Source organism: Triticum aestivum, chromosome 3D (assembly GCF_018294505.1).
Source record: "Triticum aestivum cultivar Chinese Spring chromosome 3D, IWGSC CS RefSeq v2.1, whole genome shotgun sequence".
In the NCBI taxonomy this organism is placed as follows: domain Eukaryota; kingdom Viridiplantae; phylum Streptophyta; class Magnoliopsida; order Poales; family Poaceae; genus Triticum; species Triticum aestivum.
In genome coordinates, this window is record NC_057802.1 from 49,662,465 (window position 1) to 49,682,747 (window position 20,283).

At 44.9% G+C, this 20,283-nt stretch overlaps 1 protein-coding gene across 1 annotated transcript; it reads right to left on the reverse strand.

Annotated features, from left to right (window-relative positions):
• Positions 1-7,964: 7,964 nt before the first annotated feature.
• LOC123074078 (uncharacterized) lies at positions 7,965-9,173 on the reverse strand. Its single transcript, XM_044497023.1, has 3 exons — positions 8,736-9,173; positions 8,554-8,652; positions 7,965-8,405 (listed from the first exon to the last, which is right to left on the reverse strand). Exons 1-3 carry the CDS (start codon positions 9,069-9,071, stop codon positions 8,214-8,216), a joined length of 627 nt encoding a protein of 208 aa, XP_044352958.1. The 5' UTR covers positions 9,072-9,173; the 3' UTR covers positions 7,965-8,213.
• Between the last annotated feature and the right edge of the window lie 11,110 nt (positions 9,174-20,283).

Here is a 20,283-nt window from a genome sequence, read left to right on the forward strand (position 1 = left end):
ACGCTTTCGCTTTCGGTCTACGAGGGTACGTGGACAACACTCTCCCCTCTCGTTGTTATGCATCACCATGATCTTGCGTGTGCGTAGGAATTTTTTTGAAATTACTACGTTCCCCAACAAAAAGCTCTTGTAGATACAACAATATGATACTAGTACAATCTGTTACGTAAGTTCATATTTAATGCATATCATATACTAGCCTAAAGATATAGTCTGTTGGTAATGTCCTTAGTCCTTTTAATTGCCTTGTCATTAATTGCAAAATCCAATAGGGATATAAGACACGCTGTCAAGCTTTTTATCCATGTCACATGTTTCCGCATGTGATTGTTAAGATATGGTAGATTGCGGGTTGGCTCCCCTCAATCTGATGGAGGAAAGGCATATCCACGTATAGATGCTTTTTCGTGTGCACTAAGCCTGAATATTTGATAATATCCCCACTTAATAGTATGGTTGTCCTTAACCCAATGTGAGATAATTTTGAGAAGGTACTCCCTGAGGCTAACGAAATAAATTGAGATATACCCTCTAAATCATGGCACAAGGCAAAAATCGGATATGTCTTCTTATTTAATGAGGAAAGAGGGTGTTGTCATATCTTATCTCGGTATAACTCTTAGCACTAAAACCAGGACAAGTTAAATTTCTCTCTCACAAAACACATTAAATGAGAGATCTTGTAGATACAGCGATAAGGGCACTCCCAATGCTTGGCTCTTAACATGTTATCATAGGCAAAATGCTGATGTGGCGCTGTAATTAAAGAAGAAAGAGAGTACAGTTGTATCTTAGCTAAGATACGACTCTTGGCTATTTTTTTGCGTGGTGTAATTAATGCCCTGATCTTTTGTGGCATATCTCCTTATTTTTCTCTTTCTTTCTTCTCTCCACAACTAGACCACAATGTTGAGATGAAAAAAGGATCCTTAACAAACTAATTAAATGCAATATCACTTAGATATGACTCCAAAGATACAATGCATTGTGGTTATTGTTTCTTTTTTTTCTCTCTACCTAGAATGGTGGGTTAAGATACAATGCATTGGGCCGCTCAAAAAAAAATTACAATGCATTGGGAGAGCCCAATCTGTAGCTAAGTTCATATTTAATGCATATGATTATGTCTCGATTTTTTTAATGCATATGATATAGCCTTCAGACCGGGGAGCAACTAGTTAACGAGCGCTCCTTCGGGAGCCTCGCAACGATCAGCGCCACTTGGCGCGCTCTCAGCCATTCGCCACGTGTCGCGCTCTGGACACTCCCTTCAGATTTTATTTTTTTATTTTTCCGCACGCGTTTTCGGCTTTTTAAACGGTTTTTTTCCCGGGTTTTTTCGACGTTTTGGTTTTTCCCCGGCCTTCCTTAGCGTTTCGACCAATTTTTTTCCCCGAATCTTGAAAAAACGCGTTTACTTTTTTTTTCTTTCGTGAAAAGTCACGTTTTTTTTCGCGAGAGGCACAGTTGTGCTTTAGCGAGAGTCACGGCCGTGACTTTCGGAAACGAAAAAAAAACGCGTTTTCTGTTTTTTTTCTTTCGCGAGAGTCACGGTTTTACTTCCGCGAGAGGCACGGTTGTGTTTTCGTGAGAGTCACGGCCGTGCCTCTCGGAAAGGGAAAAACAAAATGCGTTTTCTGTTTTTTTTCTTTCGCGAGAGTCACGGTTTTGCTTCCGCGAGAGGCACGGTTGTGCTTTTGCGAGAGTCACGGGCGTGCCTCTCGGAAAGGAAAAAAAATACGCGTTTTTTATTTTTTTTTCTTTCGCGAGAGTCACGGTTTTCCTTTTACCAGAGGCACGGTTGTGCTTTCGCGAGAGTCACGGGCGTGCCTCTTTCGGAAAGGAAAAAAAGCGTTTTCTGCTTTTTTTTCTTTCCACGAGAGTCACGATTTTGCTTCCACGAGAGGCACGGTTGTGATTTCGTGAGAGGCACGGGCGTGCCTCTTTCGGAAAGGGAAAAAACCGTGCTCCCGGTTTGGTTTTTTCGTCCGGTTTTTTTGTGAAAAAAAGTTCGCTAAAATCTATCAACATGGGATCTAGTTTTGAAGATCTCGACGCGAGGAATCCAATGATGAAAATGGTTTGAGATTTGGACGCACGGTTTAAGAGATAAAACGTTTTGAATAAACGAATCTACGAGAAAAGGGAAAACTCCCAGGTTGCGACAAGTGGCGCGCTACATGTGCGCCACTTGTCGTGACCTGGGAAGATGGAGTGTTCTTTGCAACGAGTACTCCTTAATTAGTGATTTCGTTCAGACCATCCTTAGTTCTTTTAATTGCCTTGTCATTGATTATTACCAAAGGGTCCCTCTGCGTGTCAGTCGACTGAGAAATAAGGAAGTCTCAGTCGAGGCTTTACGTCAGCTTACGATACGAACGTGATGTATCAGAATCACTGGAGCTGATGCGATCCCTCGCATAGGCCGTGCGATCCCTCCCATGGGCCGGTAGTCGGCCCATTGTTTTTCTTCCCCCGATCGGTAGTACCTCCCCCGTGTCCTTTTGCTTCTTCTTTTTTTCTTCCATTTTCAATTATCGCAGACGGTATTGTGTTCTGCCTGTGCGTTTGGCCTTAGTTTTTCTTTTCAGTTTTGTGGGTTTTTGTATGGTTGGACATTTTTATGGACACACAAATGTGTCATATGCAGTTCCACGCGACTTGTGAATGTGCAACTAGAGCGTTGGAGGGCTTGCATATTGAGCATGGGCAAGCTGCGGGCACTTGCACAGAAGACGCTCGCGCGTGAGTAATAGGAAAAACTAAATTGTCTAGTTTACTGGAATTGCTAGAATATTGTCCCGTTGGTGTATTGCTACACAACACAATGTAGCTCTTATTTTTTACGCTAGCATTGGTAATGCTCTGTTCCTTCTTTTTATGTCATCTTGTTTTTCTTTAGTCTTTTTTTACAAAAAATATTTTTATTTTTAAATGATCAAGAAATATTTAATGCAACAAATAAAAAAATTAAAAACAAACAAAATATAAAGAAGAAGACAATTTAATTGTCTGTGACCGATGAATAACTATATGCGGCCGACTAGTGTGCAAATGGGTATCAATATTATTTTGGAAGGGGAAAAAGCAATTTGCATGCGAATGACATGTAATTGTGTCCGATCGAGAACATGCAATTGCATGCGGCTGACATGTGTGCAACTGGGTAGACGAACAAGCAACTCATGTGGCCGACGTGTGTGCCACCTGATGGCAAATATTTAAAAAAATAAAAAAAATCAAGTTTGCTAGCAAATATTTAAAATACGGATTTGAATCTTCCCTCATCCCTCACAAAACAATAAAGAGTCGCACTCTCTTTAAAGACATGCAATTATAGTCGGGCGACACTTGCACTTGCGTGCATAGTAGCAACTGCAATTGCCTTCCTTCACCCAGACAGAACAGTACTGAGTTGGAGTTGCAATCAGAAGACGCGCATGCAATTGCGTAACTATTGGAAGACATGCAATTGCAGCCGGGGCGAAGCTTGCAGTTGCGTGCCTACTAGCAAACTCCCTTCACAACAGCATTAAAAAATGTGTCCGACGATCTGGACAAGTAACTCTTCTCTCCTTTAATATGCTCCTTTTTCTTTTTGAGAAAATGAGCTCCGCTGCCAGAATCAGATACAAAAAAAATCTTCATCCTTGGAAAAACAAAAAAAATGCAAAAAGAAAAAAGGAAAAAATGTGTATGATTTCAAAAAATAAGAAGAAAAAACACAAACTGGTTGTGAGATCGGGTGTTTGATTTGTGTTTACGGGCATGGCAGAAAACGGGGGTGTTTATGGTGCTCGTGTGACATATAGCGAGGGTAGGGGATTCACGGGGGAGCTGCCCCCCTTCCGCCCATGCAAAAAAGTCTAGTTGCGAAAAATGTTTGTAAAAAGACATGTAGTTATAAACCAGGGACAGCACTTGCAATTTCATGACTAGTTGCCCTCCCCCTCTCTTGTTGCCGCCCCTCCGACAAAACAAAGGCACCTAGTTGCAACTAAGTTAGAAGACACTAAGTTACGACCATGCTAGAAGACATGCGGTTGCATGAGTATAGTCGGACATGCAGTTGGACACCTCTCTCTCGTTGTCGTCCCCTCCGACAAAACAAGGGTCCTCCCTAGTTGCGCCCAAGTTAGAAGACATGCAGTTGCGTGCCCGTTGTGGGGCATGCAACCGACCCCATCTCTCTTGGCGGTGTCCCCTCCGACAAAACAAGGGTCCACCCTAGTTGCGACCACAATCGAAGATATGCAGTTGCGTGCCTAGTGTGGGACATGCAACTGGTGTCTCTCCCCATACAACAAAAAATGGAAGTTGAGTTGCAACCAAGTTATAAGACATGCAGTTGCGACCAAGTTAGAAGACATGCAGTTGCGTGCCTAGTGTGGGGCATGCAACTGGGCCCCATCTCTCTTGACGCCGCCCGCTCCGACAAAACAAAGGTCATCCCAGTTGTGACAAAGTTAGAAGACAGGGAGTTGCGTGCCCATTGTAGGACATGCAACTGACGCCTCTCCTTGCACAACAAAAATGGAAGCTGAGTTGCAACCAAGTTATAAGACATGCAGTTGCGACCATGGTCGAAGACATGCAGTTGCGTGCCTAGTGTGGGACATGCAACTGGTGCCTCTCCCCGTATAACAAAAAATGGAAGGCGAGTTAACGTTGCAACCAAGTTATAAGACATGTAGCTGCGGCCATGCTCAAAGACATGCAGTTGCATGCATGTTGTGGGAGATGCAACTGGTGCCTCTCCCCACACACAAAAAATGGAAGTTGAGTTGCAACCAAGTTATAAGACTTGCAGTTGCGACCAAGTTATAAGACATGCAGTTGCGTGCCTAGTGTGGAGCATGCAACTGGGCCCTATCTCTCTTGACGCCGCCCCCTCCGACAAAACAAAGGTCATCCCAGTTGCGACCAAGTTACAAGACATGGAGTTGCGTGCCCATTGTGGGACATGCAACTGGCGCCTTTCCCCGCACAACAAAAATGGAAGCCGAGTTGCAACCAAGTTATAAGACATGCAGTTGCAACCATGGTCGAAGACATGCAGTTGCGTGCCTAGTGTGGGACATGCAACTGGTGCCTCTCCCCGTACAACAAAAAATGGAAGTTGAGTTAACGTTGCAACCAAGTTATAAGACATGTAGCTGCAGCCATGCTCAAAGACATGCAGTTGCGTGCCCGTTGTGGGACATGCAACTGGCGCCTCTCCCCGTAAGAAAAAAATGGATGCCGAGTTCTACCCAAGTTATAAGACATGCAGTTGCGACCAAGTTAGAAGACATGCAGTTGTGTGCCTAGTGTGGGGTATGCAACTGGGCCCCATCTCTCTCAACGTCGCCCCCTCCGACAAAACAAAGGTCCTCCTAGTTGGGACCAAGTTAGAAGACATGGAGTTGCGTGCCCGTTGTGGGACATGCAACTGGCGCCTCTCCCCGCACAATAAAAATGAAAGTCGAGTTGTAACGAAGTTATAAGACATGCAATTGCGACCAAGTTAGAAGACATGCAGGTGCGCGCCTAGTGTGAGACATGCAACTGGGCCCCATCTCTCTCGACGTAGCCCCCTCCGACAAAACAAAGGCCCCCCTAGTTGATTCCAAGTTAGAAGACATGCAGTTGCGTGCCCATTGTAGGACATGCAACTGGTGCCTCTCCCCGCACAACAAAAACTGGAAGTCGAGTTGCAACCAAGTAAAACCAACAAAAGGGCTATAGAACTCCTAGTTATGGCCCAGTAATACATATAAGGGTATTTGAGTTCAGAGATAATCCTCAAAAACATGGATCTGATTTCGTGAAGCAAAATCATATTCTTCGACCTACTAATGTCGACTAGAATAAAACAAAACAAGTGATTTGAATAACTTCTGCTGCTGATGGCTTCAGTAATGTGTATCAGGGGATATGAGAGAAGCACTTCTTGAGACACCAAAAAAATATCCCAGTAAAGAACAGTATAAATGATAGCACTCACCAGATTAGAAAAAGAAAAAAATGTGTCAAAAAAAAAGATAACTAGCAGAGGTTTATATCCTAAAAAACAAAAAAGAATGTCAACTTAGCAAAAACCCTAAGCACACATCTGTCTTGTCACCTACTCATGAACAGAGGATCTAAAAAGAATGCACTGTACTCTCTGTACAGAGGATGTACGCAGGGGGTGTGAAAATTTCTCTATAAGCACGTACAAGCATAAAAAATGTGTTGATAAAATACTACTTCCAGTACAATCCAACGGAGAAACACACTTCATCTTCAGTCTCTTGGCCAACTAAAAGAAATTTAGTACTACTAGTTGTAAAACAATCTTTACTGGAAAGAACCTCAAAATAAACAGCAAAAAAAGCAAAAAAAAATGAATGACACTTGACGGTGGCACATAAAAACGGAGCTTTATTTATCGAGGTAAGTGAATCTACCTACAAGCAAAGAAACCAGTTTCATCGTCAAAATATCCACCACACCGACATTGTTGATAGACACGCGTGAGTGAGAGACATGTAGTTATAAACTAGAAGGCAATATTTTCAAATAAACATACAATAGGAAGTTTTTAATAAATAATTTAAAACAAAAAGGTAGGAAGAATGGCCATTAGCCTAAAAATATTTGTAAAGACCACAAAAAAAAGTCACATAATCAACCGATTTTGCAAAATGAACACACCCAAAGTTGCTTATTCCATTGGATCTCGACTTCCAGGTCGGGAAAGAAGAAATTTCAGAAACACAAAGAAATATTTTTTTTGTAAAATGACACATATCAGGCATGTTTCTTATCTCATGCCCGCACACACTACCTCATCTAGTTGCAAACCACATTGTACTCCTTGCAGTTGCCCGTGAGTTTGGATGCAGGCAGTTGTGCAGGCGTTCTACCCCCTTGTAGTTGCACGTGGTTCCCATAAATACAATTGTGCGTATGGGACACATGAAATTTTTTTTTAGTTCAAGAACACATGTTTTTTTTAGTGGTAAAAATACAAAGAAAAAGCAATTATTTCTCTATCAACCTGACATAGAAAAGAATAAGACATATAAACATGACTAAAATATTTTTTGGTAATACATAAATTAGAAAAGCAAAAACTATAAAAAGAAATAGGCAATATAATAAACAAAAAAATCATGTAGAAAAGACATCAACAAAGTTAGTGTAAAAATAGCTCAAGCATGCCAAAATGTTTGTTTTACAAATTTTTAGATGTTTGATATTTCAATAAAAATAAAAAATATAAAAAATGTAAAAATAGCTTAATAAAAACGATAAATAAATACAATAAAATAAAAAATAAAAAAATAAATAAAAAGGAAGAATAAAAGTAGACGTGAATACACAAACTGAGCTGCCCTAGTGAGCTTCTTACCGTGCACACTTGCCCAACAAAAAAATTAAAGAAAAATACAATGTATTCACATGGAAGACCTATGAGAAAATAAAAAACAGAAAAGAAAAAATATATCAAGAACTGCAAGCGACAACCCATGGCCCAGAATGGAAAGCAATGCAGCGGCAGAAGGTCCAGTGCCCGCTGGGACAAAGCCCAGTACGTTTTGGACAAGAAATACATCAGCGCAACAGAACACAGATCGATCAAAGCAAAAGCAAATGGTACAGCTAATCTCGTCGACTGAGACTTCACTAAATCTCAGTCGACTGAGATATAGCAAACCCCATCCAATAGGGGTATAAGACGCACTTTCAAAGGTAGATCGTATGTTGGCACCCCTCAAACCGGAGGAAGAAAGACCTATCCATGTCTACGTGCCTAAGATGCTTTGTTTCGCGTGCAGCGAACTGCGGACCTGAATCTTGATAACATTTCCGTTCTATGTAAAATAAGAGGATCAGTTGCTCTGTTGATTTGTTACTGATGAATTTCTGTTGTAATTTCCTGAATTCTGGCCGTGGTCTGTTTATAGGTATGCCAAATGTAGCACGCCTGTCATGTCTGAAGTTCAACATTCTCAATGATTCCCACTTGCGCAAGACATTGTGAACATTTGCTCTCAAAGGCACATGCAGATCACACTGAAGAGTCTAATGAGACCCAGTACCTGGATACTTCTATTTGCTTTGTTCTTCAGCCAGAACCGTACCTAGCTCTGCAATCATCTGTAATTCATAATCATAAATCAAACTAGACCTAGCTCACCCGCTATCATTTGCTCTGTGCTAAACAATGTCAGTAAACACATCTCCTACTTGTTGAAGAGCCACTTCAGGCCAAGCTTCGGGAGCCCGAGCCACTCGCCGAGAGCAGGAGGATCCACAAGTTTCAGGCTAATCTCGGAGATCCACTCAAGGAGAGGAGGCCCCAAGAACCTGACGAATTTCTTCGCCAAGAAGCATCTCCATGATACGCAGCTCGCGCTCGGTGTCAAGAACCCAGCCTGAAAGAAGGAGCACGCACGATTCGATCAGAACTCTGAACCAGATTCAGATGTTGTTCTTGTTCTTGCAGTCACCAATGCAGGAGAAGGAGCATGGCCGTTTACAGATCGCGGCAGGAGCCACGAGTGCAGGGGTGTAGCAACGTACCACGAGGCGAAGCGCCGCGACAGAAGCCGCAGCGACGGCGAGCGCGGCGACGGAGCACAGCGCCACCGTCGTCGCCGGCCGCATCAAAGCTCGATCCTTCTGCTCGCAAAGAGGAACAAGAATGTCAGACCAAGCAACTGGATACACTAACCGAGCAATTAGAGCCATTATCTTGGACGAACCAGCAGAGAGGGGATCGCCTGAGAGCGAGAACCCGGCATGGCCGCGGCGGCGCGCGGCGGCTTCTTCCGGCGCCAAATGCAGGGGAGCCCGGTCCGCAGGGAGCGGAGGAGCCTGAGGCCGCGCGGCTTCTTGTCGGGATCTGCGGGCGCGGGGGCGCGGCCGCACTGGGAGGTGACGGCGAGGCGGAGGCGGCGGCGGAGGCGGAGGAGGAAGGAGAGGCGCTCGCCGCCGTGGCCCCAGCCGGGGAGGACGTTCTTCGCGGCGGCGCGGATCTCCAGCCCGCCACGGTAAGTAAGGCACGCGGTGACCGACCACGTCGCCGGCGGCGACGCCATTGCGGGGTGGTTCGAAGTTCGGACGCTTTCTCTCCCTGTGTGACCGGTGGTGGTGCCCTCGCTCGCTCAGATGGAGCGTGAAGAGCAGTTGGGCCCGGACACGAAAACGACCCAAGGGAAAAAATGACCCAAAAGGAAAATAATTCTACGAGACCAAGTCTCACGGGTTAGCAGGTGAGATCCATCCTGATGGATGACACGTGGCATTCACAAATCACAAAGCATCTACCTCACCCCCATTAAAGAAGTCCACATCACCCCCTGTGGTTTCAGAAACCGACTAACCCACCCCCAACTCTAAAACCAGTTAACTAATCCCCTGAGATATCTAATACCAGCCAAGGCACCCCCTAATCCCAATTAGAGTGGTATCTGCCGGTGGTTTTGCTTACGTGGCTCTACAGGATGGCCACGTCGGCTTGGTATTGTGGCGCAGGAGACTTAGCTGCTCTTCCGGTTTGTTTGGGCCTCGTCTCGCATATTTCCTTTCGACGAGACGGCGGCGGGGCAAGACGTGATGATCGCCGCTTGAAGGTAGCGGCGCGACGACTCCAGGATTCCAGGTTAGGCGCTAAGCTCTTCCACGCCCAACACACACGTACTTCTCTGCGTGGACTATGCATTGAAACTTGCACACCTGCAAGGCTGCAACGACCCTTTCTGAATTCAGATGTCAGACGCCAACTAGATAGTCATCGATCAGTTTGGTGATTAGTACTAACGACCCTTTGCTGGATTTAACAGTCGATAACCCAGGTTGATGCAGACAGTCTGCATGTACTCTAGAAGTAATCAACATTTGCAAAATGCCCTGTGTATTCCAGGATGCATGCATACCTTTAGCATGAGCGGGACGGGAGCATTTTAAATTTTGGAATAGACTAGACTCATATAAACTCTGTTATGTACATTTTAGAAATTTGTAAGTATTGAGAAGCAATAATAATTTGTGCTGCTGCACTCATTTTAACAGGACGGTTTTATGCTTGACTGTACATTAATTTAGAGGTTGACTATTGAAACAGTTCATATCCGGAGGGCTTATATATGTGCGATTTGTCACGGGTTTGATTGCATAGGGATTCAATCTTATATATGTGCAGAGCGCTTATATATGTGTTGTATTTGTTGTTATTTCGCAGGTATGAAACCACTCGGTTATCTATCTGTCCGGCAGGCAGAACAGGGAGAGAGACAACGAGAGGAACAATGTTCAGAAGAGAAGATAAATTTAGAGGAATGTAGAGGAGATGCATGAGGTAGCTGAAGATGCACATGTATTTCATCGGCCCCAGAAGTTGCCAGTTTCTAGGAAGGTTGTGAAGGGAAGTAGGTCCATAACAGGAAAATCAAAGGTGGCTGAAGGAAAAAGAAACAAAGGGGTGGAGATGAATCCACAAGCAGTGATAGTGATTATGAGGTTGATTTAGAAGAAGAAAATAGTTCTGCTGATGATGAAGAAGCAATTGAATTCAGAAAATATGCAAGGGACCTCAAGAACAAGGTCATGAACAAAATGCTTGGAGAAGAGGATGAGAAAGCAGTTGACGTGCCAGAGGATTTCCTTGTCCCAGAGGATTGCAAGCTTGATGATGGTGATGGTGACGTGACACCTTATTTTGACAGCGTAGATGATTTATCTTATGATGAAGCAAGTGATGGGGATGACATGCCTAAGAGGAAGAAGACGGAGCACATAGTTTATGATAGCACTTCTGAAATTCCTTTATTCTCTGTTGGTATGGCCTTCCATGATAATAGGGAGTTCAAGAATGCATTGGTCAAGTATGGACTGAAAACATATCACCACTTGTTATTTCCAAAAGATGAGAAAAAGAGAGTAAGTGCCAAATGCAGTTGGCCTGGCTGTCCTTGGAGTATTTATGGGTCCATTACTAGCAGGTCTGATTGGTTGCTATTATGGAGGTACAATAATGAGCACACATGCATTCCAAGAAGGGACAACAAGCTGGTCACATGTGGTGTCATTGCAAAGAAGTATTTTAGGAAAATCAGGGACAATCCATCATGGAAGGCAGAGCATATTCAACAAGCTGTTCTTCAGGATCTAGTAGCTGATGTGTCCATCTCCAAATGCAAACGAGCAAAGAAACTTGTTATGGAGAAGATAATTGATCTATCTGATGGTGAGTATGCTCGGGTTTATGATTATCAGCTTGAGTTGCTTAGAAGCAACCCCGGTAGCACTATCGCAGTGACATTAAATCCAGAAATTCTTAACATCAATGTGTTTGAAAGAATGCATATGTGTTTAGATGGTTGCAAGAAAGGATTTCTTGCAGGATGTAGAAGAGTGGTGGGGCTAGATGGATGTTTTTTGAAGGGTGCATTCAAGGGGCAGTTGCTTTGTGCAATTGGCAGAGATGCGAATAACCAGATGTATCCAATAGCTTGGGCAATAGTAGAGGTTGAGAGCTATGAGTCCTGGTATTGGTTCATTGGGTTTCTTCAAAAAGATCTCCAGATAAATAACAATGGCGAAGGATGGGTTTTCATCTCTGATCAACAGAAAGTGAGCTAAAATTTTGTTACTCATATTTTTGTTATTACATATATGATACAGAATTAATTCTCTTACTCCCCTATTGTCCTTATGGATGTGAGATTATTTGCTTTTGTCAATTTTTTCTTTCCTTATGTAGGGTCTCATCAGGGCAGTCAAATGAGATTGTGCCCCTAGCAGAGCATATGATGTGTGCAAGACATGTATGCTAATTGGAGAAAAGAACACAGGGACAAGGTCTTTCAGAAAATGTTCTGGGCATGTGCGAAGTCATCGGATAGAAGCCAATTCAATTACAATAGGGCTAAGCTTGCACAAAACACAGTAGAAGGTGCGAGAGACATGATGAAAACCGCGCCAAAGCATTGGTGTAGGGCCTACTTTAGGATTGGCTCTTTCTATGACTCAGTTGAGAACAACATGTGTGAGTCATTTAATAATGCCATCATGAGATCAAGGTTCTACCCTGTAGTAACGACAATGGAAATCATTAGAAAGAAGGTCACTGTGAGGATCTAACAAAACAGAGCAAAGTCTCAGAAATGGCATGGAACCATTTATCCAAATATTTTTAAGAAATTGAAGGTCAACATTGAGAGATCCGCTAGGTGTCAAGTGTTGTGGGGAAAGGATGGGTTTGAAGTACAGGAAGGTGAGCACAGGAGATACACGGTAAATCTAGAAAACTGGACATGTTCATGTAGATATTGGCGGCTTTCTGGCTTGCCTTGTTGTCATGCAGTGAGTGCAATCTACACCTGCTCGAGAGATTTAGATCTCTACATTTCACCTTGCTACTCAATAGCTGAGTACGACAGAATTTATGATCATGTTCTTCAGCCTGTGAATGGACCAGAAGATTGGCCAATTTCTGAAAAACCTAGACCTCTTCCACCTAAGAAAAGAACTCAGAAAGGTAGGCCCCAGACAAAGAGAAGGCAGGAAGAAGGAGAGAAACCTAGGGACCCATCAAAAATGTCACGTGCAGGCACTCAGGTCACATGTTCAAGTTGTGGAACCCAGGGGCACAACAAAAGAAAATGTACTAACAACAATACTGCTGGCAATAAAGAGCATGCAAACTTCACAAGAGCAGCTACAAGGAGAAAGGATAAACAAGCAAGAACAGAGGTGGCCCCTTTCTCTCTCCTTTTACTTGCATTTTCTTCCTAACATGTGCAAATGTGCTCACATTTATTTTTTTCAATACAGCAAACTCATGTCCCATCAACACAAGAAAGTTCAACTCCTGGTCCATCATCAAAGCAAGCTCCATCTAAGCCAGCAAATAGGAAGAAGAAGGTCTCAACTTCACAAAATAGTCCTTCCACTGCACCTTTCTATGGGAGAGCAAAGAATAGATCTCAGCCAATGCCAAACCAATCAGGATTCCAATGGTGGTTATATGACAATAATTGAACTGCTAGTTACCTAGTTACATTCAAATAAATATGAACTTTTGGTACATGATTCACTATTATGCATGCTCTGGTTCATGCTATATTATGTAAAACTGGTACTGGTAGCACTTGTTCCTTGTTATGTGACACATGTACTGTTGTGCGATGTGGGCATGACTTGTTCTTATGTGATTTCACTGCTGTGTTTAGAAAAATGCATTCTTCCGAAGTAAAGCTGAAACAGGACAGATAATTGTCGTCATGTCTTGTTTATTAATTCTGCTATTGCCAATTTGCAATAATGATGGAAAATGTAAATAAGATGTTGCCAATTTGCAACCATGGTAGTTACAACAACAGAGTACTTCCAATTCACAAAAGCTTTCATTCATGTCACAAGAAAATATTGCATTCATATTACATATATTGGTGCATATGCAACAGTCTGTACACTCAGAAGTACATTCCCTAAATAAAATGCTTTATCTGAATTCTCTTTTCTCAACTAAACTGGGACAACAACACCAGCAAGAGAAGATAACACTTTTTACAAGTACTGATTCTCAATCTCAACTTCACTGAATTCTCTCTTCTAAGAGCATTAGTACATGCCTCTACAAAGAGTATAATATACACCATTTGGGCCCCTTGGATGATTCTGTGTGTAGTTTTCCTGCAATTATGGATGCTTTGAGCAGGTTTCAGTCTCAGGCTCTGCCAATCAAGGTCTATTTGGATCATCTAGGAGAACAACTTGGTGAAATTGTTAACCTTCTTGCCCTCTCCAACTGCAACGTGTGACCTGCGTCTCAGATGATCTCTAGTCTGGATTCCTTGCCTAGATGCCTGCACTAACCAACAAAAAACACAACCACTGTTATTCTCTTTTCCTTTTGAAGAAAGGCTATGTTGTTAGTATCATACAGGATTCATGTAAGCTAAATTACCACTCGCATTTTACCTTTATAGTTTGTAGCCAAAATCGATGGGGAACACCTAGTCCTTGTCTCCCTTGTAATACAGAGAACAAATTGAACCAACGACGCATTCTACTTGTAAAAAATCCCAACGAAAGCAGAACAGGGCATTGACTTCAAAAAAGCTTAAAATTCAGTATACCTGCATCTGTACTGTCCCAATTAATACTCACGATGTACATCGAACAGGAACTCCAAGATGAGATTGCGCTGCTCCATTGATCCATGGTGAGGGTGGTCCTTGTTCAGGGAGCTTCCAGGTCATGGGAGAATGTGGGATCGGGGGAGGAGAGGGGGGGCCATGGCGGCGAACAGGGGAGGAGAGGAACCAGAGAACAAAAAAACGACTAGTTTCAGCGGGCGGCCATGGCGACGAATAAGGCAAGAGCAAGAGATGAACTATCGGATTGGGGATTGGATGAATTAGGAACAGCCGTCGGCCCGTGCTGATATCTCCTGCGCCACGGTACCAAGCCGATGTGGCCACCCTATAGAGCCACGTAAGCAAAACCACCGGCAGATACCACTCTAATTGGGATTAGGGGGTGCCTTGGCTGGTATTAGATATCTCAGGGGATTAGTTAACTGGTTTCAGAGTTGGGGGTGGGTTAGTCGGTTTCTGAAACCACAGGGGGTGATGTGGACTTCTTTCCACCCCCACTTGAAATCAGGCGGGAGAGATTAGATGCTTTGTGATTTGTGAATGCCACGTGTCATCCATCAGGGTGGGTCTCACCTGCTAATCGTGAGACCTGGTCTCATATAATTTTTTCCCCGGAAGTTCGAAAAGAAATCGAGGCATATTTGACTCGTATAATTTTTTCGGAAAAAGTTTTGTACATTAATTATTTTAGAGAAAAAACTGGTGTATTGTTCTTATTCAGGAATTATTATTAAACTTCATGAACATTTCCTAAATTTCTAATATTTTGAAATTCATGAATATTTTTTAAATTCATGAACATTTATAAAAATTCATGTCGTTTTTTATTTTTGGAAAACCAATGAAAAAGCGGCTGAATTATAATGAGCGAAGCTAGTTTTTGGTAGCATATCAAGGAGTAATGCAACATCTACAAAAGGCTACTTAATTTTTTTCCAGGCAAGCCGATGTGGAGGATTATTATTGATAACAGAGGATGATGGGGTCCGTCCCATTTAAATTTAGCGGGGAGAAAATTAGTTTAAAAAGTCAAGTACGCTTGTAAATTCTTTGTAGGTCTAGTATTATTGCGTATTGAGTGATGTTACTTTTTTTAACATTGGTAAAGCGCCATCAACCGCCAAATTTTCATTCAACTCATAGATAGTGTACATCATGAATTACATAATCCTGCTCATGTAAGTCAAGGAAGGATTGCAGGACAGGGCAAGAAGTTTCAGTATGAGCAGAATAAGCACAACTAAAAACAGGTTCTACTCTCGAGTTGACAACCTGATGAGCACAGTTGTGAGCAATTTCATTGTTGTTCCTGGAGATGTGGAAGACAGTAGTAAGAATATGAGAAGTGGCTTGTATGAAAGTGCTAATTGGTTGTCTGCATCTCTAGGTGATGTTGGAACCACTGATGTCTCTTGAGGCAGTCATCTTTCCGAGGAGAGGTTGTCCGTCAAAAAGGAATCCTGTTTGAATTGAAGCCTGCAAGCAATCTTAGCAGCAAACTGGAGAGCAACACCTTCAACAATGAGCGGCGATTGGACCGAGTCAGTAGATGCCTGAATCATGATTTTTCGATTTGACTAGCCTTCAGGAATTTGGATGTGTACTCCGATGCCAATTTCGCCTTCCTGGGATATTTTCCTTCTGCCAAGAAGCATCAAAGAATATCTTGGTACCTGCAATCGCTAAATCAGATTTTAGAGTGGAGCCTTGCTGAATATGTTGTTGACCTTGAGAGAGAACATAACCGAAGAATCCTTCGGGGAAGGATCAGCTCAACTATTTAGTTGGCCTTGCTCATGATGATTCATGACTTGAGCCGAAACTATAGCATGCGCTGCCTGATGTAGTTTGTAACACCCTGGGATTCATGCTACAGTAACTCCCTGTGATTAAGCTAATCATGTTGCTAAACAGGGCTTGATCACATTTGAATCACCTTCCTTTTCAAACTCCTAGTTCAAACTTCAAATATAATTAAAGTGAAAAATAAAAGTTTTCAAAAACTCAAACAAAAATGTTCAGTGGGTGCCAAATATTACACTGGTAATTATGGTGGAGAAAACACATTTTTATAAAATACCTAAATACTTTTAAATGAAATAAAACAGAAAAGAAAATAAACAAATAAAAGGAAAACAGAAAACAGAACACAGGCAGAGGAAAAGAAAAAAAGAAGAAGGAAAAGGCCCTCCCTCCTGGACCCGTGGCCCATCTGCACCGAACCCCCCCGGCCCAAACTGGGCCGCACCCCCGCACCCCCCGACCCCGGCCCAGCCCACCTCTCCTCCCTCGCCCCCTTCCCTGTTCCCCCGACCGGGTCGGAACAGGGGCGCGCTCCCGCCCGACCACCTCGCCGGCACCGACGCCGGAGAGGATAAGGGCGCCAGCGGCCCCCGCCTCCTCGGGCCCCTCTCCCACTCACCCCCGCTCACTCTCGGCCCCTGCGCCTCCCTCATCCCCTCTCCTTCGCGCCGCTCCTTGCTCCCCCCATCATCCCGAGCGCCTCCGTCGCCGCCCGCCGTCGCAACCGCGGCTACCGACCTCGCCTCGCCTCGCCGACCTGTCCAGCAGCTCCGCCGTCGTCGACTTCCTCGTCCCCGTCCACGAACGCAAGCCGGGGAGCACCGCAGGCATCGGATCGAGCCGCCCCCTTCCGCCTCGGCCGCCGTCGTCTCCGGCCACCTCTGCGCTCCTAAGCTGTCGCAGGCTTTTCGTAGCCGCTCGGTGAGCTCCACCCCTTCCTCTCCCCGTCCTAGCTCCGTTTACGCGCCGCAGCAAGCTGTGCGTGACGCGACGCCATTGCCGCGCCCGGGCTCCGCTGTCGAGCTCGTAGCCATCACGGTAGGGCTCGTTCCGGTCCGTCGAGCTCACCAACACGTTCGTGGCGTCGAGTAGTCGCCGTAGGAGTAGCGCGCCGCCCGTTTTAGCCTCCTTTTCATCGCGCGCGAGTTCGCCGTGCTTCGGGTCTCCGCCGTCCCTGTCGCCGGCGGCGGCTCCGGCCATTGCAGCTTGCGTGGCCACCCGCGTTGGATGCGGCGTTGCTCACTCGTTCGAACGCAGCAACGCACGGGCCAAAAGGCCCCCTGTACGTGGATTTCGGCGAGGTCCCGAGCGCCTCCGCCGTATTTTCGGTCGCCGGTGTTCAGCCGCCGGCCACCACCGACGTGGCACACCTGGGGCCACCCCTGGGTCACTGCCAGTGGCCCCCACGGGCCCCAGTTGACTGGGTTGACCCAGTCAACTGCTGACTGGGCAGGCCCAGTCACTGACATGCGGGCCCCGCCGCAGAAATTAAAAAAAAATAAAGAAAAAGAAAATGTTTTATAAATAAAAATAATTAGTTTAACTAAACACTCACTGACATGTGGGGCCCACCCCTCTAATTATACTGTTAGATTAGTTTAATTAAGTATTAGACTAACAGAGGCTGACATGTGGGTCCCACTGGACCCACCTGTCTGGTTTGACTGGTCAGCCGACCTGTTGACTTGCTGACGTCAGCATTGCCTCATGCTGACGTCATAATTCATTTTTCTTAATATAAATAATTCCAGAAATTCAAATAAACTTTGAAAATTCATATCTTTTAAACCGTAACTCGGATGAAAATGTTTTCTATATGAAAGTTGCTCAGAACGACGAGACGAATCCGAATACGCAGTCCGTTCGTCCACCACACCTCCCTAACCTATCGAACTAGCAACTTTCCCCCTCCGGTCCGACTGTCCGAAAACGCGAAACATCGGGAATACCTCCCGGATGTTCCCGCCCTTCACCGGTACCACCTACTGTCGCGTTAGGACACCCCTAGCACCGCTCACTGTCATGTCACGCATCGTCATGCTTATGTTTGCATTGTATTTACTGTTTCTTCCCCCTCTTCTCTCCGGTAGACTACGAGACCGACACTGCTGCTGCCCAGTTCGACTACGGAGTCGACGACCCCTCCTACTTGCCAGAGCAACCAGGCAAGCCCCCCCCCTTGATCACCAGATATCGCCTACTCTCCTCTATACTGCTTGCATTAGAGTAATGTAGCATGTTACTGCTTTTCGATATCCTATTCTGATGCATAGCCTATCCTTGCTACTACTGTGGATACCTTTACCTGCAATCCTACATGCTTAGTATAGGATGCTAGATTTCCATCAGTGGCCCTACATTCTTGTCCGTCTGCTGTGCTACACTATCGGGCCGTGATCACCTGGGCGGTGATCGCGGGTATATACTTATATACTATATACATGACACATGAGATGACTAAAGTCGGGTCGGCTCGTAGGAGTACCCGCAAGTGGATCTTTGTGGCGGAGCGACAGGGCAGGTTGAGACCGCCTAGGTGAGAGGTGGGCCTGGCCCTGGTCGGCGTTCGCGAATACTTAACACGCTTAACGAGATCTTGGTATTTGATCTGAGTCTGGCCATTTGGTCTATACGCACTAGCCATCTACGCGGGAGTAGTTATGGGTATCCCGGCGTCGTGGTATCAGCCGAAGCCTTCGTGACGTCAGCGACTGAGTGGCGCGCGCCATGTTGGACCGCTTTGACGTAACCGCCGTGATCGTGTGGGTTGCTAGGTCTGCTCGCGGCCGCGTTCGCAACGTGCAGGTGTGCATAGGGCGATGGGCCCAGACCCCTGCGCGCTTAGGATTAGACCGGCGTGCTGACCGCTCTGTTGTGCTTAGGTGGGGGCTGCGACGCGTTGATCTTACGAGGCCGGGCATGACCCAGAAAAGTGTGTCCGGCCAATTGGGATCGAGCGTGTTGGGTTATGTGGTGCACCCCTGCAGGGAAGTTTATCTATTCGAATAGCCGTGTCCCTCGGTAAAAGGACGACCCGGAGTTGTACCTTGAGCTTATGACAACTAGAACTGGATACTGAATAAAATACACCCTTCCAAGTGCCAGATACAACCCGGTGATCGCTCTCTAACAGGGCGACGAGGAGGGGATTGCCGGGTAGGATTATGCTATGCGATGCTACTTGGAGGACTTCAATCCTACTCTCTTCTACATGCTGCAAGATGGAGATGACCAGAAGCGTAGTCTTCGACAGGACTAGCTATCCCCCTTTTAATTCTGGCATTCTGCAGTTCAGTCCACTGATATGCCCCTTTACACATATACCCATGCATATGTAGTGTAGCTCCTTGCTTGCGAGTACTTTGGATGAGTACTCACGGTTGCTTCTCTCCCTCTTTCCCCCTTCCTATCTATCTGATTGTCGCAACCAGATATTGGAGTCCAGGAGCCAGACGCCACCGTCGCCGACGACACCTACGACACTAGAGGTGCCTACTACTACGTGCAGGCCGCTGACGACGACCAGGAGTAGTTAGGAGGTCCCAGGCAGGAGGCCTACGCCTCGTTCGATCTGTATCCCTGTTTGTGCTAGCCTTCTTAAGGCAACTTGTTTAACTTATGTCTGTACTCAGATATTGTTGCTTCCGCTGACTCATCTATGATCGAGCAATTGTATTCGAGCCCTCGAGGCCCCTGGCTTGTATTATAATGCTTGTATGACTTATTTATGTTGTAGAGTTGTGTTGTGATATCTTCCCGTGAGTCCCTGACCTTGATCGTACACATTTGCGTGCATGATTAGTGTACGGTCAAATCGGGGGCGTCACAAGTTGATGGGGGCGAGAGTCTTTCCTGCAAAAAAAGCATATCATTTCTGGCTTTCCAAAGACACCATAGAAAAGTGAAAAATGTTGGATATAGAGGCATGCAAGTGATTCATGTTAATAAGAGCCATAATTATATTAGCAACAGAATCATGATTTTGAACAAGGATATCAGATTTAATATACCAAGGTTGCCCAAACCAAGCTGCTCTTGCAAAATTGCAAAGAAGGAAAAGATGAAGATCATCTTCCTCTATATCACATCTAGCACAAGATGAAGAAATGTGAGAGAAAAATCTGCCAGCTCTAGCACCTGTAGGAATAGCACATCTAAGTAATCGCCAAGCAAATGTTTTGACTCTTGGAGCCATTTTTTGTTTCCACACTTGCGACATAATGTTTATAATAGTAGGAGTTACCTATCTTAGTTCATTACCTGGCACCGAGTGGATTTGTTGCAAGCACAACTTATAAGTACTCTTGGAGTTGCATTTCCCTGAAATCGTGAGGGTCCAATAGAG